Source organism: Rhagoletis pomonella, unplaced genomic scaffold (assembly GCF_013731165.1).
Source record: "Rhagoletis pomonella isolate Grant_MI unplaced genomic scaffold, Rhpom_1.0 Rhpom_scaffold_00002, whole genome shotgun sequence".
Lineage (NCBI taxonomy): Eukaryota > Metazoa > Arthropoda > Insecta > Diptera > Tephritidae > Rhagoletis > Rhagoletis pomonella.
This window is the reverse complement of record NW_023458556.1, coordinates 56,548,029-56,574,583: the sequence shown is the minus strand read 5'-3', so window position 1 is coordinate 56,574,583 and position 26,555 is coordinate 56,548,029. Positions and strand designations below refer to the sequence as shown.

Here is a 26,555-nt window from a genome sequence, read left to right as displayed (position 1 = left end):
TAATTACTAGCTAAATACAAATGTTTCTAAAGGAACTTTTAAAGATTTTTAAATTTTTTGGTCAAACTTTTCTATTTTGCATACATAATTGAAAATCTTTAATGGTTGTTTAATGTACTAGAATTGTCGAAAGCAAAACATCGATATATTGTATGCATCGATGTTTTTTCCAAAATACCTAAATTGCCATTTGGGATAGATTTGCTCCAGTAGTTTAGTGGAAATTATAAACGTTTTGCAGTAAAATGGCAAATTTTATGCAAAAGAGTGTGGTGACCTACGCTTGCACCTGTGGTCTTGTGAATCCAATAACTAAACTCTTTTTCTGTCGACACTGTTTGAAGCTAAGGTGTGGTTTTTGCGTCTGCCACGAAGTGAGTAATATGTTGCCCTTTTACGTTGACATCTAAATTTCATTCGATTTCGTATCCTATAATGCATCAGGTTGATTCGCATTTTTGCTCCAATTGCTTGGAGAACATACCCTCGTCGGAAGCAAAGCATAAAAAGAATTGTTGCACCAATTGCTTTAATTGTCCATGTTGTCAACATACTTTGTCCGCAAGAGCCACCATGGTTGTGGTTCCCAAGTAAGAATCATTTTTTTGTTTGTAGTTAAAAACTTATATTAAATTTGGTACAGGAAATCTGATGAAGCTCCTAAAGAGAGTGAAGGAGATGGAGGAAAGGTTGTAACGAAGAAAATGTATTATCTCTCATGCCTTGGTTGTCGGTGGACGTCCCGTGATGTGGGCATTCCTGATCAATCTGTTGGTAAGTAATGCCCCTAATACTCCCGAACGTTGCTCATACATAATTACATACTGTTCTACCGTAAGCGACTGGAGCTTGGCCGGAAAATGATTGTTCTTACCAGACACGCTTCAATGCGCTGTTGGAATACTACCAAGCTGTCGTCTTGCAAGACAAGCAAGAAAAGCAGGAATACTTAAGACGTAAAACACCCAAGGCACATAAATTTCCAAGTCTGACCGTATGTAAACAAGCAGAAGCAAAGTTGAAATGCCCCTATTGCGAAATGCATGAATGAAAATGTTCCAAATCGTCATTGACCCGTGGTTGCTCATATCTGACATTTCCATCAAATATACTTTAAGAATTGCGATAACTGATACTTTTTATTGATGCATTTCCGAAAAAGGGTGCTTGCTATAAATTTGAAAATTGGTTAATCATAATAAATTATACTTGCTCGCCTCAGGATCGCACGGGTCTGACTGTTTCGATGATACGCCGCCAAATTGGCTGGCCAGATAAAAATACTCAAAAGGCAAAGCCGGTAAATATCTCACCATCAGTTGCCACTGAAGAACTTGAGGAGCTACCTGATGAGGTCTTTACGCAACCATTAAATCTCAGAAACGGTAAACCAAAAGTTACATTTCTGAAGAATAAACATGTAAACATTTTTTAACCGCCAATTGATTCTCGTAGTGAGTAATATTAAGCAACGTCATGGCCAACCGTCCGATCAGCCTTTCACAATCGACAAGCTATATCCACAACGTAGAATTCTTTGGATTAAACGTTCATTGCGATGCCGCCAGTGTGAACATAATGTCATTAAACCAGAATACCACCCTACATCCGTTAAATATCGTATACAACTTTTCGCTAATTACCACGTACCTGACGTTTTACTCGTCCGAACTGACCAGCTGTTGTATGCCGGAAAATCGAGCTCAATAACTCTTAAACTTACTAACCCAACAATGCATGATATGTCGATTAAAATTAAAGAACTACCGAATCATACTCAGGAGCTAGATATGATAGAAGAGTTTAAGCTCGCATGCAAAATAAAGGAAACCACGGCAACCAGTGCTGCTGCAGAATCGCTGAAATCAATAACGAGTTCGCCATCACTGACAAGCACTACACTTTCGAGACAAACTTCGCTGATAGAAGATCCACGCTTAGTGAAGGAGAAGACCAACGCCAAATTAGACACTAGTGAGATGACATTTGTGCTTAATCAGCGTGACGACTCCACAGAATTCGATGAAGATGTGGAAACACCTCGAGAGGAGCCAGAGTAAACTGCTGAAATATGAATATAAATCTAGACATATATGTGTATTTTGGTTTTATTTGCAGATTTATAATTTGGCGTAAATCAAATAAAGCGTCAATTCGTCTGAACTTCACTACTGATGAATCATTGAAAGTTGGCGAACTTGTTAAAGTTGGTTTCACAATGGAATACACTTATGTAAACACAGTGACCAATGCACCAACTTCTCATACCTTGAACGCGCGTGTGTTTATCGATGCCGGCCCGATCGTCGCCAATTAAATTATTACTATTTATTTTAATGAAGGAAATACGAATATCTAATTTTTTAATGTATAACGAAACTTGTGCTTTTAATGTTTAGAATTATCGCAAACTGTTTAGTTATGTATAACAGTGATGATTTAGCGGCTTAATTTTATTTTCGCTGTATCAATAACAAGGGCCGTGGGCTTTGGTACAGTACACATTTAATGCACATTTATGCATGCTGCTTCAAAGTGATAATCCAACTTATGCTAAAATAAAAAAATAAAAAAAAAACGTAGATTTATTTTTAAAGGAAACACAAAACTATATATGTACTTTAAATTGATTTATTTATTTTCTTCAACCACGATGCTCATACATTATAATCATGGGCAGCTCCAAAATGTTTTTTTTTATACATATTCAGCGTCGACACGGATCATGATTAAATAATTAAGGTTGGCCCACTAGTGACATTAGTGTTTAGACTTTCTTACAGAAGGTTGCACACACGAGAAAGCTGATTTCTGACCAAACCTTTTATTATTGAATCATGGACACGGATATCATGTATACAAACATATATGCCGCTTTTTGTTATTGTAAGAGAATACAACTTTCACATATTTGTAGAAAATGTGACTGTCCATGGCGGGTTATGATTTCGACTCGCTTCGGTAGCACATGCTACTGCCTTCCTTTTTAATTTTCAGTGTAGTTAGCATTAGGGATATACAGATAAGAACAAGTATAATTGAATTTACAAGGGACACACAATTCATTGTTTGGTTTGTAGCAGATTTTCTATCATTTCAATAAGATCCACCAGGAGAAGTCCACCCAACTTAAATTAAAGTGCCATTTTTCGTCCTTCTATAGAAATTTCCACAGCGCGCCGCGATGATTTCAAACGTTTTGCGTCCAAAAACTTTTTCATGTGCTTTTCGAAGCGATTAGGCTTACGTTTTGTCGACTGCAATTAAAGTTTAAAGTCGATTTTATTTTATATACACTTTGGTTTACTCTAAAGCGATAACATACCGACGATATTTCCCCCCTCAACAGTTGATTTCGGGCGTACGACATAATCTTTATTGGATGGCAGAGGCACTCGTGCACGCGCCACCCATCCTTTGTCTCCAGGTCTTAATGGTGTTTCGTCCGAGTTCGCAAAAGCCGAATTCAAGCCCCTCTTCTTGCTGGTGGATGCAGTTGGCTGGGGTTCAGGTGATTTTTGGCGACGCGGCATCTGTGCTAAATCTCTTTCTTGTCGTTCTTCCTTCGACATTGCTTTGAAATCGCAGCTCAAATTGAAAATCGGTCGAGCCCATTCGGATATTAAACGGCCTGCACGATCTCGATTTGATTTTGTTTCCTGTGGATGCTTATATAAATACATGACAGCCTTTCCTATTCCCGATTGTTTCAAGTAAGTTTTGTCAATAGTGGGAAACTAAAATAATTGCACTTAAATAAGTATACATTCAAATGCATGAGCAACAATCTAGGACTCACGTCGGCCAGTAGTCTCAAAATGTTGTCGCGTATTTGCATACAAGGTAAGCTTCTGTTTGGTAGTGGTGCCAACCAATCAGTAAGCACATTCAATATATTATGCTCCAAAAACGCTAATTGCAAATCCTTCTTAATAAGCTGTGACATGACCACTTTCAGCATTGAGATCTTTTTGACCGCTGGTCTACCCTCCATGTTCAAGTGTCGGTCTTCATCGGCTGCGTTTTTCATACCTACGATCAACTGATCAATCAGGTCGTCATTGTCGTTTATCAAGCTGATATCACGTTTGCGACGACGCACACGCTTTTCTTCCTTCTTTCGTAGTAACATGGCATCAAAGTCTGATATAAAATTATCATTTCTGAAAATTTACAAGCATTTTTTGTAATAAAAGTAAATGTGAACATAAATTTACTCATTATATATGAATGTACGTACTCTCGCCTATCGTCAATCGGAATATTTTCATCATCTGAACTGTCCTCCCCTTTTTTCTGCTCAGAATCCTTGTCCCCCTTTGCAACTTCGTCCTTTTCTTCTTCGTCCTCATTGTCGGTGTCAGTTATTTTTGCTCTCTTAGTGGTAGACGAAGGCCCTTCATCTGAATTGTATATAGATTTTTTTAAATTTTGGAAATGTTCAGTTTCAAAAACGAAATATGTATGTATGTACAAACCTTCGGAATCACTTAAGATATTTCTCTTTCTTCCTTTTTTTAATGTAGGCGACCCTGAGCCTGACCTTGAGCGACTACCAGATTTTGACCTAGAGCGTGCAACCGATCCTGATCGAGATCTAGATCTGGACTTTGAGATGCTGCGACTGTGGCTTCGGCTACTACGGCCACCAGAACGACTTCGAGACCTTGGTGAACGGCTGCGAGAACGCCGAGAGCCACTATGAGACCGCCGCGAGCCGCTACGAGACCTGCCGGATCCACTTCGTGAACGTCTTGATCTACTGCGAGAGCGAGCCGAACCGCTATGAGAACGTCTTGAGCCACTCCTGGAACGTCTAGAACCACTACGTGAACGACTTGAACCACTCCGGGATCGCCTTGAACCACTCCATGAGCGTCTAGATCCACTGCGGGAACGTCTAGATCCACTGCGGGAACGTCTAGATCCGCTGCGTGAACGTCTAGAGCCACTTCTCGAACGCCTGGATCCACTTCGCGATCGCACTGATCCACTACGAGAGCGATGGGAGCCACTTCGCGAACGCCTTGACCCACTTCGCGAACGCCTGGATCCACTTCGCGATCGCACAGATCCACTTCGTGAACGAACGGATCCGCTACGAGAGCGGCGGGAGCCACTTCGTGAACGTCTTGATCCACTTCCGGATCGTATAGAACCGCTACGGGAACGACGTGAACCACTACGGGACCTTTTCGAACCACTCTTCGATCGTGCAGATCCACTACGTGATCGTTTGGATCCACTTTTTGAAAGAACAGAACCACTGCGGGAACGATGCGATCCACTGCGAGATCTTTTTGAACCACTTCTTGAGCGTGCAGAACCATTGCGAGAACGTCGTGAGCCGCTTCGAGAGCGACCTGAACGAACTGAGCCACTGCGTGATCTAGAATGTTCTCCCGATGCGCTATTTCTACGTTTATCTGCAGATTTCTTTATTTCATCTTTTGCATTGCCATCTCCAGATGCAGGGCTCAAACTACGACTGCGACTACGACTACTCCTATTGCTTTCTTTACTTACATCACCAAGTTCAACTTTTTCACTTGGACTGGTACTACGACTACGACTTTTTGGTCTAGCGCTAACATCTCCATTAACAATTTCTTTTTCCACGTTTTCACCTGTGATATCAACTTTGGCCGGTGATGCTGGTGCTTGTGGGCTTTGTGAGCGTGACTTTGATGGCGATTTCCTTGAGTCATCAGCAGTCTTTTCAACATTAACAATGGTGGGGCTTTTACTACCCTCCTCATTGCTTAAATGGTTTTCCTCATCGATTACTTTAACGTTGGCTTCTTCGCCTTCAGTTACCTCATCGATTGCTTTAACGTTGGTTTCTTCGCCTTCATTTTCCTGAGTAGCAACAGTTGTATCATCTTCTATAAGTTGTGGCTTTTCGGGTAGTGCTGCTGAAGTGTCGAGTGAAACCTCGGCAACTGCGTTTGCATCAGAACCTTTTTCACTAACTTCTATATCTGGAAATTTCATCGAAATATGTAAACTTTTGTTAAATACACCCTAACCTCACTCTTGCTGTAGACTTTTTGGAACATCGTCCTTACCGTTTTGTGTGCTTTCCATAGTTACAAATAAATTCTGCAGTGGCTACACCGAATAAAACGGATTAAGCCTAAAATACTGATGCGATCCCAGTAAACCCACGTTATTTTTAACTAAACCCTAGACCTGAAAATTTACGCTTTTTGACACAAACAATTATAAAATTATTGTTAGATATGGACCCGTCAGTCGAGTACATAATCGATAAATGTGTTTGACGCACTTGCAGCAACACGCTTCAATTTATGGTATGCCACTTTATATGGTATGCGATTTTTTTTTTATCATTTCTTCATGTGATCGAAAATAATAATACTAATAAATTGAATGTGAAAGAAAGTAAATATATTTTTGGCTTTCGTACTTATTTTAAGCAATTAAAAACCAATTTCACTTCATTACCTTATTGTTATTTATTACCCGGATGTAACGAGACCATGCGTATGTGCATTATCAAGAAAAATTCCGAAACATGGCAGCGCTGTCAAATTCATCACAATAGTGATTTTGGAATTACTTGTATTGTCATCAAAATATAAAAAAAAATATAAAAGTAAAACGGAATTGCATTGCAAAATAAGTTCTCACGATGAGTTATCGTGGTATTCCAGCCGGTTATGAGGACGATGAGGATTGGTTTAGTCTCTCAGATGGGATGCAAAAAATCACCGTCGTGCCAGACATCACAATCGGTGCGGGTCTAAACAGGGAAAACTTTGACCGCAGTCTCAGTCCTGACGTTGGCAACTGGTTCGATGGTTACAAGGAGCACTGGAATTCATGTGAGAAGTTTTTCTCCAGAGTTTTCACAGTTTCTTACCTAATAAATGTTTTATCCTTATATATGCATGTATGTACATACATATATGTATGTATGTTCTCAATGTAGACAAACGCACACCGTCTGCTCAGCACAATCTCATTGTGATGCTCATGAAAGATGCAGATCCTCTCCTCCTGGCCTTAAAATTATTCGCTAATTGTCCAGGGTGTAATAATTTAAAAAACAAGAACCTGGCACTATACAGTAAGACTTGGACTTTGAATAATTGGTACATCTTTATAGAACTAATGATTCTTTGTACATATATAGTACTAGAAACCATTTCCGACCTCCACAAACAATATCCAGATATATCGAATAAAAGCACAGACAACACGCGCATGGTTGCTTTCAATTTTGTGAAGACTTGCGGAATTGTACCGTTATATAAGGCTGTGATGACCACCTATGAATTGAACAGGATACGTGAACTGTTGGTGCCTAAAATAAAGGAACTAATTACACATGGGCACTTCAAAGATGTAAATATATAAATATAAATATATTATATTTCAAGAAATCTTATCAGCCTTTTTACAGGCGGCGTATTGGACAATGCACTTGCAAATTACGAATCTTTTTGACATTTTCGATATAATATTCCCTTTGATTTTACAAGACAAGGTGTCATTGGCGGAAGAGTATCTTACTGCAGCTAAAGATTTGACATTGCCAACCGTGCAATTTCTTGATTCCTTATTGGATAAACAAAAGACTGTTATGGAACACTGTGATGAAATATTAACGTAAGTTGGGTTCAGATAAATTTTTTTGCCTCTGTCCTAAGAATTAAAAAAATTTTTTATTACCTTATTTTGCTTTACAGAAAATATGAGTACAAAGATATCAAACATAATGTCTTAAGTTATCGTCCCATGTCTAAGTTAGTCACGCGTTTGGCGAAGAAATATAAAATTGATTCTCAATATACCCCCAATCTGAATTTTACAAAGTCTTGTTCGTATATGCATTACCTGTGGCACAAATACCAAGATGGTGGAATGAGTTGCGAGGCTTGGCGTGAATTAGCTCGCGATGCTGCCAGTACGAAACCATTACAATTAGATTTGATTTCAAATGTAGCAACTTACGGTGACTATGAGGAAGCAATCTTCTGGGTAAAGTACTTCAACCTACAGAAGGAAGAGTGTCCCAATGATATACGCCAGTACATGCAAAAGAACCGATCGATTGAGGATATGCACAACACTAGCAATGAATCATCTAATTCCGCTAATAGTGCGGGGGCAATGAACAAATCAAAACGTTCAACTTCCTTAACAGCAAATCGCTACTTGACACTAAATCTCCCCATTGAATGCGTTTTGATAATAGATGATCGTGTGAAGTTTCTTGACATGTTAGATTACTTGGAAGGCCAACTGCTTATCGCCTTCGATTCCGAGTGGAAGCCAACGGTTTGTAATGAAAATGTCATATCACTGCTGCAGATGGCTATTATGGATCGCGTCTACCTATTAGATTGCTTATCGCCTAACCTTAGTGATGATTTATGGCAGGAACTCGGACGTAGAGTGTTCAATAATTTGGAGATTTTGAAAATAGGATTTTCCCTGCATCAAGATTTGCGTATGTTGCACAAATCATTGCCGTTGCAATTAAACCTTAATTCGAAAACTTGTTATTTGGATTTGCGTGAGTTATGGCGACGTTTGAAGTACTTACAGATTGTCAAATTTCCATTTGAGAGTGGCTTCAATTCGGGAGAAAGTTTATGCGTGTTGGCCGAGATCTGCTTGGGTAAAAAGTTGGATAAATCAAATCAATGTTCAAATTGGGCCAATAGGCCGCTCCGTCATGACCAAATCGTATACGCTGGTGAGTAGAAAAACTCATAATAATTTCAATGCAATTTTCATCTTACATGTATATTTTTTCTTTTGTAGCCCTGGATGCGCACTGTTTGTTACAAGTTTATCAAGTGCTTTCAGAAATTTTAACACGCATGGGTTTAGATGTTGATCAAGTAGTTGATGAGGTTACAACTGGCAAAACAGGTTATTTGTTTCGAATGAAGCGCGTTATCAACGAGCAGTTCGACGACCCCAGTTCCGGTGTAGTTAAAATGAATGCGCAGAGAGTTAAAGCAGTTAATGCAAAAACTGAAAACAATGGGTAAGCATACTTGTTGGTATTCTAAAGTATATTCCTATATTTATTCCAATAAGTTCAATGATAATAATTTTAAGTTTTTTTTTTTTTAATATTTTAGCGGTATTCGAACGAAATTCATTTGTGACAGCATGCTATACGGCCTTTCAAAGGAGTTACGTAAGTTAGGAATCGATTGCGTGGAAGTAATCAAGGACGACTTGGATCACTATATTGATATCGCTAAAAGGGAAAATCGTTATGTACTTACACGGGACTCGCGTTATAATTTGTTTGTTAGTGAATTGCCACAAGAGCATTGTCTACAAATCCCTACTGATTCCAGCGTAGAACAAGTATTGAATATACTTCGGCTGTTGGACATAAAAATATATGAGAGTAATCTCTTTACACGATGTTTGAACTGCAATAGCAATGAATTTATATTAGCACTGAAGCATGAAATGCAAATAATACGCTATGGTCAGGCATTAGATGAAATGAAGGATGAAAGTGGTGGAAATATGAGTCCATACGAAAAAAATTTTCAATTATGTACGTGTAATAAACTCATCTGTTATTTACATAACTTTCGTTAACTTTGACACATCTCATTACAGTAACTGTTAACAATCATGTTTTGAAATCAAAAACGACCTATCGGGGCAGGAATATAAAGGTGAATCGCATTAAATCCCACATATTACGCTCGAAGGAACATTTTTATATATGTGATGTAAGTTTGTTAAATTAAACGAGGACATTATATATTTCTAGACTCAATTCATTTACAGAACTGTGGTGTATGTACTTGGGATGGTGCCCATTCCATACACAGCAGTGTTATGGAAAATGTCCTCTACGGTAACTGCGAAACTGCTGCTGCTTCTCGATTTTAAACGCTTAATATAATAAACAAATCATTGCGACTGAACTTTTTGCATTGTGGTGGTCTATGAATATTGTTTTTTTTTTATTTCTCAGACATATAAGCATCTTTTTATATACATACATAGTTCTATATGTAAAAGTGTATACATTTGTATTCTTGAAATCGATGAAATCTTAATTTCGTGTTTTTTTTCTTCAAATATATACCCATTCTTATACATACAAATGTATATTCGTATTTTTAAATTAGTACAAAATCAACAATATTACAAATAATAAAAGTACATTGAAGTGAATTAAGAGTACATGAAGGAAACGAAATACAAATTAATTAATGCATATGTATGTTAGTTTATACATACATACATAAATTTAATCTAGAAATAATGATAAGAATGATGTAGTGTAGTGTTCAAGTCTCAATACAAATGAGACATACATACAAACATACGTACATACATATGTGTCTGTAATAAATGAATTTAATAAAAAGATGGCGGAAACTATATGAAATTTGTATTTTATTTACGTATCGTTTGCACAAATTCTTAGGCCGGCAGACTGTATTGTTAACATAGTATGGAAAGGGCGTATCGTCGCTGAAATGCAAAAAAAGCCTCAACTAAATTTTTTTTTTTGCATAAAACGATGTGGGGACTTATAATTCGATGAAACGCATCATAATCAATCAAAATGTGAATTTTGGATTTTTACTTAGTTAAAGCTTTTTGTATAAGCTGTATGTATAACGATATGTACATACAAACATATATGTAATTATCACCCTCCGTTGTAGAATGGAACAAGTTAATAAGTACGTATTAACATATATTTGTCAGCGTACTTTGGCTGCGTTTCTGGATTACTATATACTAGGGCTAGAAGTTCTATACGGATTTTTTGTAATCTCAGGAATACGGATGTTCGAATATCTGATTTAAAAATCCGAATAACCGGATAACGAAATTATCGAATATCAACCGAATTTCCAGTTTTTCGCTTAATACTGGATACAAAAATAAACCCTTTTCCCGAAAGTCCTGAAAATAGCGAAACCATTCAGAACATTCTGAAATAATCTCGAAATTTCGAAAATTATCGTAAATCGTAAATTAAGAATCCTGAAAAATACTGAAAACTTACAGAAATGTAGCCAAAAAATACCAAAGTTCCTAAAATAATACCGAAAAGTAAAGCACGAACCGTTTAGTATGTAAACGGGTGGCCTTATTTTGACCAGTTTTGGGTACATTTGTTTGTGTTTTTTAATGTTTAATATTCTTTTTATATAAGCGTAGCTCATTATATAATAAACTGTGAACACGAGTAAATGCGCATTTCAATCCTTGTATGAGAATTATAAAAAATCAAACAAATTTTTTTTATTCAGAAGTTTTAGGAAAAATTTGAAGTACTTTGCAGTTTTATAGCCCATTATGCAAGTTTCAAGAGGTTACAAAATACCGTTTATTTTTGACAATTTGCTTGCACTTTGTTATACTAAGATTTAATGGGCTACACAACTGCATACTCAAAATAATAATAAAAAAAAATTAAAAAAAAAAAAACTTAAATTCGCAATGTACTCATTTTACTCAACTTTGGTGTAAAAAAAAAATCCTTAACTAAAAGTATTGACGAGTGCACCCCATAATCAGTGTTACCATTTTAGCCATTTTCCGGCTAGATTTAGCCGGTTACGATAGCAAACAGCCGGAGAAAATTCGGTTTAGCCGGCAGCCGATTTTTTAGCCGTTTTGCAAAAAAAAATTAGCCGGTTTTAGCCGATTTTGCTATTTGCTATTCGCCTTATTTTATTAAAATTCAAATATACAAGTTTTTATTTTTACAAATTTAGTGATCCAAAATCTATTAGAAGTGGCTAGTCTTATCCGTGAGAAATTTTTTTTTCTGTCGGGCTGTGTTATATAAAATTGAAAAACAATTTTTTCTAACCCGAAAAGTCTTCAGATAGTGAGCCGATTTCAATGTTTTTTTTTTGTTTTAAGCGAGTAACCCAATTACATATAAACTGGGACGCGCCATTTTAGCTGATTATTACAAATTTTGCTGAAATTTTGCATAATTTTCATAATTTTTACACAAAGTCTAAAGTCTGGATGTAGTATATGGTTTTTGTTAAGTAATGAGCTACATATTGTAAAAAATAATAAACATTAAATAAACTAAAGAAAAATAGGCGAAACTTGCTTCAATTTTTGTTAAGAATGCCTTAAATTTAAGTGTGAAGTTTTACACGCAACAAAATAAAAGAGCACAAATTTCGATTTGGAGCAAAACTCTCTGGGGAGACAATACCTGTGAAGAATTGCATCATGGTGCTAATATATTTTATTTTTGTTATCATTGTTGTTTCCGAGTTGGTGGCCTTCAGCCGCACTAGAAGAAATAACCTCATCAGTCCAACTCCGGTTACGCCATCCACAGTATTTTTGCGCAAAATCCACCTCCAAATTTACAATAAATGTGCATATTTCAAACCGAAATCTTTATTTTAAATTAAAGCTTAATCCCTTTGCTAGACGTATATGTACAATTTTTATTTATTCGGGTCACGTATTTGGACACGATAACCCAAAATCATTGTACAAATAACCGAACCGTACCCAAACTGTCTTACTTATGCATTTTTCTATAAACAAAAATTTTATAAAATGAAACTGCAATAGTTTTCATCTTTTGTGGATAATTCTTGTCACAAATACATAGTTTCGTGCTTATATTTATGTACATATAAAAATTTTTTAGCAGCACCACATCTTTATCAGAAAATTCCGAGAATCCAAAAATTGGTACTGTTACAAGTTGCAGGCCATCATTTTAACTCGAGCTCCTTCCTGTTCCATGGATAACGGTACATCTTTTAGAGGTTAAAAAATATTTTGCGTCAGCAATTTGTCGTCGAACTGCACGTATTACGTACCCTATCCTCGGAAAAGCAAAGAACTTTATTTTCGAATCTTTACTCAGGTGTACCGAATTCTGACAGTTTGGAAACGCGCAACACTTTTAGTATTTTCATCCAACTTCACTAACTTATTTTTTTTTTTACTTTTACAAGAATCAAAATTGTGTCTACTAGTGAATCTGGTGGCATGATTTTAGTTAAATGTCATAAACTTGTTAAAAGTTCGGCAACAACAACGAATGTTAATATATTAAACTACCTTCTGTGTTTGTATCATGGCGTTTTCTTTTCTCGAAATAATGTTGCTCTGTTTTGCTCAGCCCTTTCACAACTTCACGTGTTCATTTCTCAATATATTGCCCTCCGCCTAAGCAAAAGTGCCATACTTTTTGCTAATATAGTCATTTTGCGGGACAAAAAGCAACCTACTGCAAATGTTACAATATTTATAAGAAGGCAAAATTGTTTAATGGAAGAGAAAATGCCATAAGTTTGTAATTTATCTCTGTTTTTATATTTAAGTAATACAAACATGAACATTTCTTTGTTAAACAAAAATAAAGTGGTGTACAGCTTAGCTAGGAATAATCTTTGTTAGCAAAAAAAATTTAATGGATTTACTAGTCCTTCTAATTGTAATTTATGTATTAAAAAAAAGTTAATTCTAGTTGAAACATTTTAGCCGTTTTTAGCCGTTTTTTTTGTCCAATCTAGCCGGTCACCCCAAAAAGTTCTGGCAACACTGCCCATAATACTATAATTAAATATTGCGCAATATTCAGAGCTATCATTTTGGTTTTTTAAATTTTTTTTTGAGATAGCATACTTTCAAAAACTAGTTTTTTTTTATCAAAAAATTTGTATGTGAATAATTTTTCAAGAAAAAAATTAAAAAAATATTTTGTTCATAGAGAATGTTGGTGTGTGTATGTGTGATTTAAAAAAAAATTTTTCCTCGTCCCGTTCTCGAGATATTTGAAAAACTATTAAATCGATTTGTTTTTGTTTTTGTGCTGTGAAGTTTTTAAAAATGTATTATTCAAGCTCAAATTTCATATTTATATATTATTTATGTTTATCCATCAACCCTAAAAATTTGAAACAAATCATGAAGAGTGACCCCGTCCATTTTGGTATGGAACGCCCCATATATTTACATACATACATACATATATGGCTATTACTTATTCCTACCCAAATATTTTTAAGCTGGCGTAATTAAAAATTTTCGTGAACGAATTATTGCGCAGCAGAGTGAAAAAATTAACGCTATCGTGGTTTCTCGCAACTATTAAGCTCTGAACATCAAAAATGTTACCAACCACGTTCTAAAATTTGAAAATATGTATGTTTGTGTATATGTAAATATCTGCAAACACTTGTTGTTGCATTTTTTAATAAAAGTTGTCAAATTTTAATTCGCGAAATGCTCATTTTACTTTTAAATAGCGAAATGCTCATTTTACTTTTAAATAGCGAAAATGACAAGTTTTAATTTAGTTGCTCAAAAAGTGTTTGCGGTATAGTGCGAATATTTTAAATAATATTTCTCCTTTGTAAAATAATTAAATACCTTTGATATTAAATTGACGAAAACTATGCAAATATTTTGTGACAGAAATTAAAAGTACGAGTATTTATATTTTTTAACCGACTTCCAAAAAAGGAGGAAGTTATCAGTTCGTCGGAATATTTTTTATTTTTCATTTTTTTTTATGTATGTTACCGCACTACGTCAACCGATTTCAATAATTTGCAATGGAAAGGTGGTGTCTCAGAGGTGGTCCCATACTAATTTACTAATTTGGTTTAGATGCGATCATTGGATCATGAAATATATAGATATATATATATTTTTTTAAGTCGGTTTTTTTTTTGCTAAAAATTACTTGTTTTAATATCTATACAAATACTATAAATATTATAAAATTAATTGGGAGTCAATTGTGATAGAATCATTTAAAAATTATTGACATAAACGTTGGAATAAGTAACAAAAAAAAAAATGCAAAAATATTTCATCATAGTGTGCTGCATAATAGCAGCAGCTGGGGCAATCCAGTTAATAAATCAAATTCCCTTAGTGTTTCTCATTGGACCAGATACAACAGAATTCTATATACAATTCCGAAATCTTTTTCATAACTTTGCGAATAATTCCAAAATTCAAGAAAACATTGTCCATGTAGATGCCGATGTGGTAAATTTACGGGGACTACAGCTAAAAGAAGAACAGCAGGAAGCTTATGTCGTATTATTCCCACAGAATGCTAAAGTAACCCAAGCCAAGCATAAAATGTGACAGCAGAGCGGTATGAAGATTTTCTAGCATATCTTGTTTGCTATTAAACTAATATGAATCAGATTCAACTTAAAATGAAAATAGTATTATTAAATAACCGAATAGATACATATACATAACTTGACAACAAGCCAAAGCGAAATTTTTAAACTAAAGTACAAGGCAAAGGTCTGAGCTGGTGGTATAAAGCAATAAAATACCATTGGGCTATACCAGGGGTGGGCAAGGCCAAGGCCGAAAAGAGCCACATATAATTTATAAACGCTACAAAGTGCCACAAAAAAGCAACAAAAGCAATAATTTTATTTTTAAATAAAATTATTATTAGAAATGAAAAACATTAATTTTATGATTATTCTAATGTACGTAAGATTGATATTAAAGAAAATTCAAAAGACCCCTTTCGGCAAATTTTCATCAATCTGGTTATACGTCAGTTAAAGCCGTTCGTAACAGTTCTGTTAAATGTTGGTTAGTCAATAGCCGCAATCAATTAGCCGCATTTTACTATTATAACTTCCAAACCATCGATCAATTTAGGGATTTGCGTAAATTCCAACCAGCTGTTTTCTTGTTGGACAATTGCTGTTGGCTAAAATTTTTCCAGCAGAAACTAGCAGCTTTCCCTCAAAATGAAATGTCATTTTGTTCTCTCAATTTCCCCTACTTTGCAAGTTTCAAGTTATAACTTTCAATAATTATCGTGAACGATATGTGAACGGTATTCTGACTTTACGAATTTCATTGTAGAGTACAAAGACTCAGTCATACGTTAAGCTCGTCGGCGATTTCAAGCATCCGTTGTTGGTTACCCCAGCAACGAGTACATGTGTGAGTGTCGGGTTGAATGTCGGGTGCTTGAAGCTTGCCCGGCGACACTCAAGCATAAAGCGTCAACACCATTTGCAATAAAATTTCGTAGTGGGCGGACGTAAACATGTCTTCATCGGATGACGATTTTTCGCTACTTGCCACTAAAATCTTTATCTTCCGCGAACTTGCTCATTTTACATATCACAACAAACTAACACACTAATGCTTGTCAACGCTTTGCGCCACTATCAAACAGACCGCTTGTCAAGCGGTCGCGTTGATGGAAAATCAAAAATTTTTGATTTTCCATCAACACGAGCCGACAACAAGTACGTGTGACACGACGATCTCCGATTGCCTCGGTTGCTGGGGTAACCAACAACGGATGCTTGAAATCGCCGACGAGCTTTATACCAAAAATTGGAAATATACATATGTACGTCACGCAGCTGTTTTCATCAGCTGATATTATTAATCTGGTACTTGTTGCCGGAATCCATATAGCTCGTCGGCGATTTCAAGCATCCGTTGTTGGTTACCCCAGCAACGAGTACATGTGTGAGTGTCGGGTTGAATGTCGGGTGCTTGAAGCTTGCCCGGCGACACTCAAGCATAAAGCGTCAACACACTAACAACTAACACACTAATGCTTGTCAACGCTTTGCGCCAGTATCAAACAGATCTCCGATTGCCTCGGTTGCTGGGGTAACCAACAACGGATGCTTGAAATCGCTGACGAGCTTAAGTTGCATTTCCAGTTTTTCGGATTCCATCATAACTACGGTGACCACATAATTATGGCAGCCGAATACGGGACTAAAAATAACTTTGCTAATTTTTCCACAAAAGCTAGAGGATTTTAAAAATCTTTTTCAATGATTCTAGATTTATTAGCCTTGAAACGGCATTTTATTTTTCCATAACTTTGTACTTTGTGGTCGGGATTTTTACCCCGATAACTTTTTTTTCAAACAATTCTAGGCTGGGAAGCATGATGAAAATATGCGACTACTTTTGAAACACGAGTGGTATTCAACGGATTATTTCGACCAATCGCAATGCAGTGAATATCATCCGGAACGGGCTGAATGTAAAACGCACCCTTCCCTCTTTGAGAACTTCTTTACTATTACAACATTCGCCTGGTAGGCATCTTATTTGGAGTTTCTCATGTTGAATATACAATCTCTCGTACAATCAGCAATACTATTTTTTTGGTGTAGTTTCGCCTAATGAAGATTTTCTCTCTTCACAAAATTTGAGAACTGGGTACAAATTTTTAAAGGTTGCATCGAGAAATTAATTAATTAATTAATATTTTAGGCATAGGAGCAGATATGATTTTAATTCCAACGGCATATTGGTCTATGGGTGCGTTCCAAAACAGGTATGCAAGCAGTTTTGGTTGGCATTTTAGTCATAGCTATGGTTGCTTCAAGACCACTGTGGGTATTCAACGAATTATTGTCAGACTCGGATTTCGACCAATCGCAATGCAGTGAATATCATCCGGAACGGGCTGAATGTAAAACGCACCCTTCCATCTTTGAGAACTTCTTTAATATTACAACATTCGCCTGGTAGTCATCTTATTTGGAGTTTCTTATGTTGAATATACAATCTCATGTTGAACGTACAATTAGCAATAATTTTTGTTTTGGTGTAGTTTCGCCTAATGAAGATCTTCTCTCTTCACAAAATTTGAGAACTGGGTACAAATTTTTAAAGGTTGCATCGAGAAATTAATGCGCTGATGAGGAAACGAAAGATGGTATATCGAGACCAGGGTTGTTGCGAATATTCGCGTTCGCGACCGCGGAGTTTCCGCGTTAAATTTAACATTCGCATTCGCAATAATCAATGTGGAGCTTTTGCGAATGCGAATTTTGTGTATGTGTACCGATAAAACGTATATCTGGCAAATCAAATGACAAATTGTAGCCAATATTTTTGTCTGTGGTCGTGGGAGTATTTGTGTAACAAAACTGTGCTTTAAATACCTGCATTTGTTTCTGTCTTTGTTATGATTTTTTGGACCAATCTAAAAAAAAAACTGCTTGAAATAAAGGAAGAAAGTGTGCCCTGTAATTTTAAACCAAATTTTCGTGATTTTCCTTTGATGTTACATATATTCGTTTCAATCATTTCAAATGGGGCTCTTTGGGGGATTTATGCATTTTTATCAAAAATTTTAAAAACAATAATTTTGTATACTAGTCGAGCAATATTTTTTTCATTGGGATATACATTTGATCCTTGGGTACAAACTTTTGTGGTAGAACTCTCCCCCTACGTCTCCCTTCTTTGCTATTTAAAATCAAAGAGTAAACTCCTTCAACAGGGATTTCCAGCAGAAATTGTCAGCGTCTGGATTAAATTATTTAAATGGTCCGATTTGCTTAAAATGTGGTACGTAGGTAGCTTTTTGTCTAGATTAGCATATTGGATCCCCTTTTCCGATCTATTTGAAAAAATTGTATTTATGGTCAGATTTGCTTCAAGTTTAGTACGTAGGTAGCTTTTTGCCTCGATTAACATATAGGATACTTTTTCAGGTAGGTGGACCAGGGATCGATCTAGCATATAAGATCATTTTATCCGGTAGGTTGACCAGAGACCTATCTATTCGAAAAAATCTTTTTTATGGTCTGGTTTGCTTGAAATTTGGCAAGCAGGTAGCTTTTTGCCGAGATTAGCATATAAGATCCTTTTTTCCGGTAAGTTAAACAGGGACCGATCTTATTCGAAAAAATCTTTTTTATGGTCTGATTTTCTTGAATTTTGGCGCATAGGTAGCTTATTGCCCGGATTGACATATAAGATACTTTTTTCTGATAGGTGGACCAGGGACTGACTATTCGAAAAAATTGTACATATGGTCCGTTTTTCTTGAAATTCGATACACGTATTATAGATATATATGTAATAGAATTGAATGATTGCTTTCTAGTTGGAAGGTGTTTTAAGGCGCCGCAAAGCAATCGGGTATTGGCTATTTACGTTTACTTATTATCTATACCAATTATATAAAGAGAAGTTACCTATTTTTATAAGACGTGATCTCGCAAACGGCTGTACCGGTTTCTTTGAAATTGATGAAATAATAATTTCGTTATATCAAGGGAGCGTGGCATCTCCCATACAAATCGAATTTTTCATACCGCATATCTCTGGAAGTATTGAAATGGTATCAATCCCATACTCATGGAGAAAAGTGGGCGTGGCGCCTTCCAAACATACTGAAACTTTTACCTATCTGTAAATACATATATAATTCTTCGGTACGTGTTGTTGATCTCCTAATAAACGGGGTTCACAACTTAAAACACCAGGTGGCGCTGGAGTCGAGTTATTTCTAAAAATTGTCAAGTGAAGTCATTCGAAAATACCATGCACCAAAGTAGTGAAGTTACCACCGTTAAATCTACTATCATAACCATTGCAGTCCTTGATTTACTGTGGTTAAACAGAATAAAGACAATTCTTAATGAATGCCTATAATGAAAATGGTAAGACATTTATGATATTTCGTCTGAAGTAAGTCTATGTATATTGGACCAATGATACTCCCCCATCTTGAGATTGCCTCCAGATTCAAGGACACAGGATACAGGATACAAGGATACAGATTCTAGGACGATTCATCATCGTACTTCTTCACGGACATAACGACTTCGTTAGTTATTTAAGACGGCAATAGAGAATATGCTTTCTGACGACCACGAAACCAACTTGAACGTGAATTGTGAGGAAAACGTTGGACCAAATGTTGCAATAAAAAAATAAATTTTGGGCGGGACGAAGTTCGCCGGGTCAGCTAGTGTGTTTATAAAAAGTATAAAATAAAAAAACAACACAATGGAAAAGAATGTCCAGCAAAGAAATATGTATTTTAAAAAGTAAAACGAGCCAAAATGTGCTAAGCAAAGAGAAAGTGAAAAGAGCCGCACTTTGCTAAGCAAAGAGCCGCATTTGGCTCAAAGAGCGAAAGAACTGCATATACCTTCATATGTATTCAACCAACGAATGATCTCGGTAGTCCCATTTGCAACACATACACAACTAAAGAAACAGATGAAAAAATGAAGAATATGAATTTTTTAAGAACCCCACAGAACCAAAGCCCGTTTGATTGCATTGCAGAACATAGGATAACTAGAGGTGGTATTTTCATACTTACTAAACTTTCGACTAAATGCAGGTCTGATCTCAAAGGTACTTCTTTAGCCTTTCGATATATGAACAACAATTAAAGTAATGTGCCCTGATGTTTAGGTAGAAATACATTCAACCGATGGAATTATAAAACAATTCTGGTTATATGTAATCACAAACTGTTCGAAGCTTATATCCGTACATGAATTTTTACTACAGACCATCGTAAGTGCTTACAGTCTCAAGAAGAAAATCATTGCAGTAGATAAGTCACAATAATGACAAGTTTTTTGTTGATACCAACATATGTCTGCAATAACTGCATAGCTAGCACTATGGCAAGAATTTCTCACAACATTTTCAGGGTCAATAAACTTAATTCCAGCAAAAGAAAAACGTGCTTTATATTACACCAACGCCTCCCTGCAGGAAAAATCTAACATAGTGCAATGCATTTACATGAAAATATACATACATTGTTACTAAAATGGCTGGCGGATTTTTTTCGAAATCGGCATTTTCCGTATATCGAATAAACCGGGTGTTTCAACTAAAATATTTATAGAGCTGCATCTTTAAATTTACTGTTAATACATTAAATATATATATGTACATATGGGTGTTTCCATAAAAATGTAAACCAAAAATGCAAGTAAATGCGTTCAAATGGCTTTATAACTTAAAATTTCGTTTCGAGATGGCGAAACAAGTTTATGAAAATGCGAAACGTTGGGTAGAGAAGAACTAAAAAAAACTGAATAATAAATTAAATTATATAGTTTTGAAATAGAATGTTCATATTAGGGGCAATGGACGTTGGTATAAAATACAATATATCTGCAAAGTTTCAGGAGTGTGCCATCAAATTAAAAAAATGGCAGCATGCGTTATATATGTCGCAGCTATTTTGTAATTTTTGAAATTTTAAGATTTTTTAATATTAATAATTTAAGGCACTTCAAAATATTAAAATTAAATGGTGAAACTGTTCTTCTTGGCAAAACGAACGAAGCTTTTGTAATAAAACTAGTGTCACCAAATGAAAAAAAAATTACATTAGTAAAAAAATTGATTTGAGAAAATTGATTGAGAAATTCCTTTTTTACAACTTTTATGGGCACACTCGAAATTCATTTTAAAATTGTTACATATATTTGTGTAAAAATCTCCCACGTCAATATTTAATAACTTTTAAATAATACGACTTAAGTTAAGGCGCGCGAATCAACGTGTTAGATGCAGTGTTGCCAGAACTTTTTGGACGAACCGGCTAAATTGGCAAATAAAACCGGCTAAAAACGGCTAAAATGTTTCAACTAAATTTCACATGTTTTATTTAAATAAATCACGAGTAAAAACACTATTTCTTGAAGAGAAGTTACAAATTCGAGCCGGAAAAAATTTTGCCAACAAGAATTTGCAATTAGGAAAAACATACGATTGTGGCACATGGTTGGATTTTTTGTCGACGATAATTTGAATAAACAAGTTCGTTAAATTTCTTTTGTTTGAAATGCAACCGTGGACACTAGCTGGCAGAAAAACTTGCAAATTTACGTTCGTACAGAAATTTGCAAGTTTCTCTACATGAGAGAGAATTTGGGAGCATTTTTTCTTACTATCTGATATCTTGAGTGATAATTCTCGCTAGATTTTCGACGAACAAAGCTATTGTCTTCATTAGAAGGCCTTTTCAGACTGACCGATTCTCAATACACTCAAATAGAAACCAGTACACATAAAAGACGCTGTAAAAATTTTCCTTAAATTTTAAGGCAGTAAAACAACGACCTTAAGTTAACATCAACCGAGGCCATATGTTGACAAGGGATGCAAAATCACAGTTACACAAAAGAGCTGGTCAGATTTTTCAGAAATCCCTTCAATTATGATGTAAAATATGATGCCAAAAGACTGCAGATCACCCATTTGGATGACTGGTCATATGACCGGCAGATTTCTCGTAGGATTCCCAGAGAGTTTTGCTTTACATAGAAATTTGTGCTCTTTTATTTTCATTTTGACTCACTTCAGTGTTGGTTCCTTTAATTCAAGTTGGCATTCGGTTTTGGAATTTAAATAAGTCCCCAGCAAAAAAGTTTGTTTAAAAAAATAGTGCTTGAAAATATAAATTTTTCCCTTACCTTAAACCTTTGGGAGTGGGCCAAAATGATGTTTTGTAATTTAGGCAGAATTGAATATGCGCTATCTGGGAAGACAATATCTACATGTACTATTTATTCTGTTTGTTGGCACTATATCCAAACACAAACGCATCTTGTGTGTCTTAACAGTGAAACAATTTCTTATTTTCTAAGTTTGCGAATAAAACTTCATACTTAAAATCATGATAAAAACATAGCAAGGTAGAACCGTTCTCTCAATTTGTAGGCCATGATTTTTTTTTGAAGTTTGCCAACATTTTAGAATCATATGAAAGTGAAAATAAAAAATTGAAATTGTTCGAATTTGTTGTTGCTTGAGATTGAAAATGAAAATGTGTGTGTGAGTTTGTGAGTAAATTTAAAAATTAAATTGTTTGAAAACGTCAAGAATTTTAAAAGAGACTCTCAGCGGTTCTACCTTACTATATTTTTATCATGCTTAAAATTAAGACATTTATAACAAACATTTTATGAAGAAAATCCCTTCTTCGTTTAAAATAAAAATAAGCGAAATCGGCTCAATTTCATACAACCCTGCCTGACATGAAAATTTTCTCCACGATAAGGCTAGTAGCCATTTCTAACAGATTTTGGGTCGCTTAGTCAAAAATGGAAACATATATACATATTTGAAATTTAAGAAAACAAGGCAAATAGCAAAATTGGCTAAAAACGGCTGAAAACGGCTAATTTTTTTCTGCAAAACGGCTAACAAATCGGCTGCCGGCTAAATCGAAATTTCTCCGGCTGTTTGCTATCGCAACCGGCTAAATCTAGCCGGAACACGGCTAAAATGGCAACACTGGTTAGATGACTGCGTATGGCGCTACTGGGCGAATACGTTACATACGCAACTAAGGAGTACACTTAGGTCTCTTTTTATGCAGATTTGAATTTATTCGGTTTTTCAAACCATTTTTTCGCAGAAGCGATTTTGCTTTTTTGAGAGCTTTTATTATTATTTTTTCAGTGTGTAAGAGACAATGCTCTGATAAATAATTTGTCTTTGTATTCTTACATAATGCATGTACATATTTATTTTAGTATTTTTATTTTTTTTGTTGATTAAAATACATATAAGCTTTTATTTATTTCATTAATGTTCAGTTTTACATGGTATAATAAGTGTTGAAGTGTAGAAATAAATAGTTTTTTTTTGCTAATAATGCCTAACTGTATTTTTTATGCGTTTTTTAGAACTTTTTACATGGAGTATCTGAATTTATGCGGTTTTTGAAAATGCTGGAACGCATCTCCTGTTTTTGTATGTAAGTAAAGAACTTTTCTATGCGGCTTTCTGAGGAACGCATGTACCGCATAAAAAGATATCTAAGTGTATTTGATCGCCAGTGGTTATTTTTAGTTTTTAGTATATCTTTTTCTAATTTTCATTTAAATACAACCAATGTAACCACTCGTGAGATTTTAATATATGCATTACTAACTAGTAAAAATATTGTATGTGGGAAAAATCTGTCGCGTCCGTTAGTTATCACATTTCAATTCAAAATCAAACCACCAATGAACTGCTTCTGATTAAGAATGAATTGGTTGTAATGGTCCGTAATTTGACTTTATTTAAAGAATGTTTAAGAAAGGAAAACTTTTTTTTTGGCATAAGTGACTTCCATTTTCGTCGTACAAATATCACGTCCGACATCATGGAAACACCCAAATCTTTTATTTTTATTTTGTTGAAACCGCAAATATAGCTCCAGTGGGGATTTGATTCACGAAATGATTTAAAAAAGTACAACTAGGTCCAGCTTTTTTAAAACTAAGAAACAATTCAGTTGGCCCAGAGAAAAAAAAAACAATTAAACATAGACCTCATGAAAAATTGTTCAATTTTCTAAACTTTGTACAAATATATAATTTGGCGGTTACAGTGATTGAACGATTCGAGCTGCCTACCATGATAAAAAAATAGGAAGGTAGAACCGCTGAGAGGAATTTTTCAAATTCTTGACGTTTGCAAGCAATTTAATTTTGAAATTTTACACACAAACTCACACACACATTCTCATTTTCAATCTCAAACAACAACAACGTCGAACAATTCATTTTTTTACTCTCAATTTTATATGATCTTAAAATGTTAGCAAACTTCAAAAAAAAAAATCATGGCCGACGAATTGAGAGAACGGTTTTACCTTACTATGTTTTTATCATGGTGCCTACTGTTAAAACCGATGTTTATAGAAAACCATATTTAAGTTAATGTATAAATAATAAAATAACGTTCATTTATTCCAGTTGAAAAATAGAGAATAAAAATTGCTAACATTTTGTTAATGACAAAACAAAATATGTGCTTGTTTGAGTCACTGTATACAGTATAGCTGCATATGTACCGGGCTTGAACCGGATAAATCGCATGCTTTTACAAACTAACTGATCCATTAACCGAACCGAAATGTTCCACAAATCCGAAGCGAGGTTTAATAATCATCTCGACCAATTTTTAATAAAACAATTTTCCGCATTTTCTTATTTTCTCTTTTGTTAAATATGGTAATGTTTTGTGTTAGAGTACTGATTCTATGCTATTGGAAAAAGTATAAACAGATATGCACATTAGGTGGTCCAGAAATGCATGTAAAAAAGTATAGTCGGAATTTTTATGCTCACACCCTCTAGGATTGTTCTATATCGAAAAGGGTATATCCCTATTTTTTATTTTGAAATCAAAAAATATTTAGAGGTCGCTCTAAGCGCTCAAAGTTTTCCATGTATTTTGTACGGGTAAAAAAGAACTTTTCGTGGAAATGAAGAACACTCTGCTTCTCTTCAACAGATTCCCAATAATAAAACCCAATTATTTTTTTAACAATTTTTTCTTAGTAACTATATTTTATAGGACCGCCAAAACCCCTTGAAAACGCCAGAAAATGTAATGGGGGGATAAATAAAAAATCTTCATTATTGAAAAATGGTTAAATTAATAATTGGATATTGTTATTGGAAGTCAGAGTTTTCCGGTGGAAAAATATTGATTTTCAAGAATTCCATACCATTTCCACGAAGAGTTGTTTTTTCCCATACAAAATACATGGAAAGTTGGAGCGCTTTGAGCGACCTCTAAATATTTTTTGATTTCAAAATAAAAAAATATGGGTATACTTTTTTCGATATAGAACAATCCAAGGGGGTGAGAGCATTAAAATTCTGACTTTATTTATTTTGGACCACACTAATGCACATACATAGCAACAGAAGAAAACTGAACTACACTTAACTGAACTGACTAATGGTGATTTATTTTCTCCCAAAAAATGTTGCCCTTCCACGGTGCAAAATGTGTTTAATGTTACACTCAACCATGTAAAAGGGCATGTTTTCGTCTTCGTGTCCTTGTCCAGCTCACGCATTTCATTCATTTGATTTTCAGGGCGCCCATCTCCCCTGACAAAGCTTCAAAGGGCAGAAAATGTGCCTTATTTATCTTACCAGAGTGTGACATTTTAAGAAACGAACAAAAAATTTTCTCACCGTTTGCCCTTATTTTGGAATCGAACATGAAAAGAGAAAGGGGCAATCAAAATGCGAAATTTTTTGGTAGAAACGGAAGCACCATAAAATTGCGTTCACTCAGTATTTGTGAATTTCATGCGAGGTAAGAAGTTTTCGAAAAAATGTTTATAAAGCAATATAGTGATGTTTACTAATTGTAAATATATTTACATACATATGTATGTTCATGTGTACATTTATTACCAAACGAAGTAAAAACGCCCTTATTATGCATTCGCATATTATTTTAATAAAAACGCGCATTACACAAAAACATTTAATGAAGTGTAAAATTAGTAAATAATTGCGTGAGAATTTTGTAAAACGCAATTTTGTATTTAAAAATTTATATAATAAGTACGTGTGTACATAACTACATATCCGAGCTCTTACCGCCAAAATAACGTAAACGAAATTTTTTTTTAAATTTTTTTTTTCATCTAGATGCTCTAGGAATATTTCTACATCAAAAAGAAAATTTCGAAAAAATGTCGCTCACTTAATTTTGGCGGTTAAGGCTCGATATGGTCCATTTTAATTTTTTTTCAAAACAATAATTTTCATGATGGAAAATAATAAGAGAATTCATACAAATAAGAAGATTTTTGAGTATCACTATTCTTTTTATAAATTCACATGCAAGCACACACACATGTACTCGTAAGATAAGTTAATTTTTTCACTATAAAAAATGTTTTCTAAGTAAAATTTTGGCGTTAAATATAAAATCTTTTAAGGTCGAAGCCGAGTTTCTTTAGCATTTTATATCTACAAAGATATGTATGC

The 26,555-nt window shown here is 34.9% G+C and overlaps 4 protein-coding genes across 4 annotated transcripts in view; 3 read left to right on the top strand and 1 right to left on the bottom strand.

Moving 5' to 3' along the window:
• Positions 1-2,566, top strand: LOC118733841 (dynactin subunit 4). Its single transcript, XM_036463425.1, has 7 exons — positions 1-374; positions 445-590; positions 644-774; positions 840-994; positions 1,223-1,385; positions 1,456-2,056; positions 2,119-2,566. The coding sequence occupies exons 1-7, from the start codon at positions 246-248 to the stop codon at positions 2,315-2,317; spliced, it is 1,524 nt and encodes a 507-aa protein (XP_036319318.1). The 5' UTR covers positions 1-245; the 3' UTR covers positions 2,318-2,566.
• Positions 2,567-2,613: 47 nt separating this feature from the next.
• Positions 2,614-6,238, bottom strand: LOC118733840 (IWS1-like protein). The gene is given in 7 exon segments (XM_036463424.1): positions 2,614-3,257; positions 3,326-3,340; positions 3,342-3,737; positions 3,800-4,163; positions 4,241-4,403; positions 4,479-5,981; positions 6,069-6,238. Coding segments are annotated over 7 exon segments (2,583 nt in total). The 5' UTR covers positions 6,088-6,238; the 3' UTR covers positions 2,614-3,134.
• Positions 6,239-6,491: 253 nt separating this feature from the next.
• On the top strand, positions 6,492-10,400 carry LOC118733839 (exonuclease mut-7 homolog). Its single transcript, XM_036463423.1, has 9 exons — positions 6,492-6,848; positions 6,956-7,093; positions 7,160-7,371; positions 7,430-7,635; positions 7,716-8,728; positions 8,797-9,025; positions 9,123-9,556; positions 9,622-9,737; positions 9,796-10,400. The coding sequence occupies exons 1-9, from the start codon at positions 6,656-6,658 to the stop codon at positions 9,898-9,900; spliced, it is 2,646 nt and encodes an 881-aa protein (XP_036319316.1). The 5' UTR covers positions 6,492-6,655; the 3' UTR covers positions 9,901-10,400.
• Positions 10,401-19,423: 9,023 nt separating this feature from the next.
• The window catches only part of LOC118753879 (mucin-22-like), an 8,371-nt gene continuing 1,239 nt past the window's right edge, over positions 19,424-26,555 (top strand). Inside the window, exon 1 of the mRNA XM_036488757.1 lies at positions 19,424-19,445. Coding sequence (XP_036344650.1) covers positions 19,424-19,445 — 22 coding nt within the window. The remainder of the gene's footprint in view (positions 19,446-26,555) is intronic.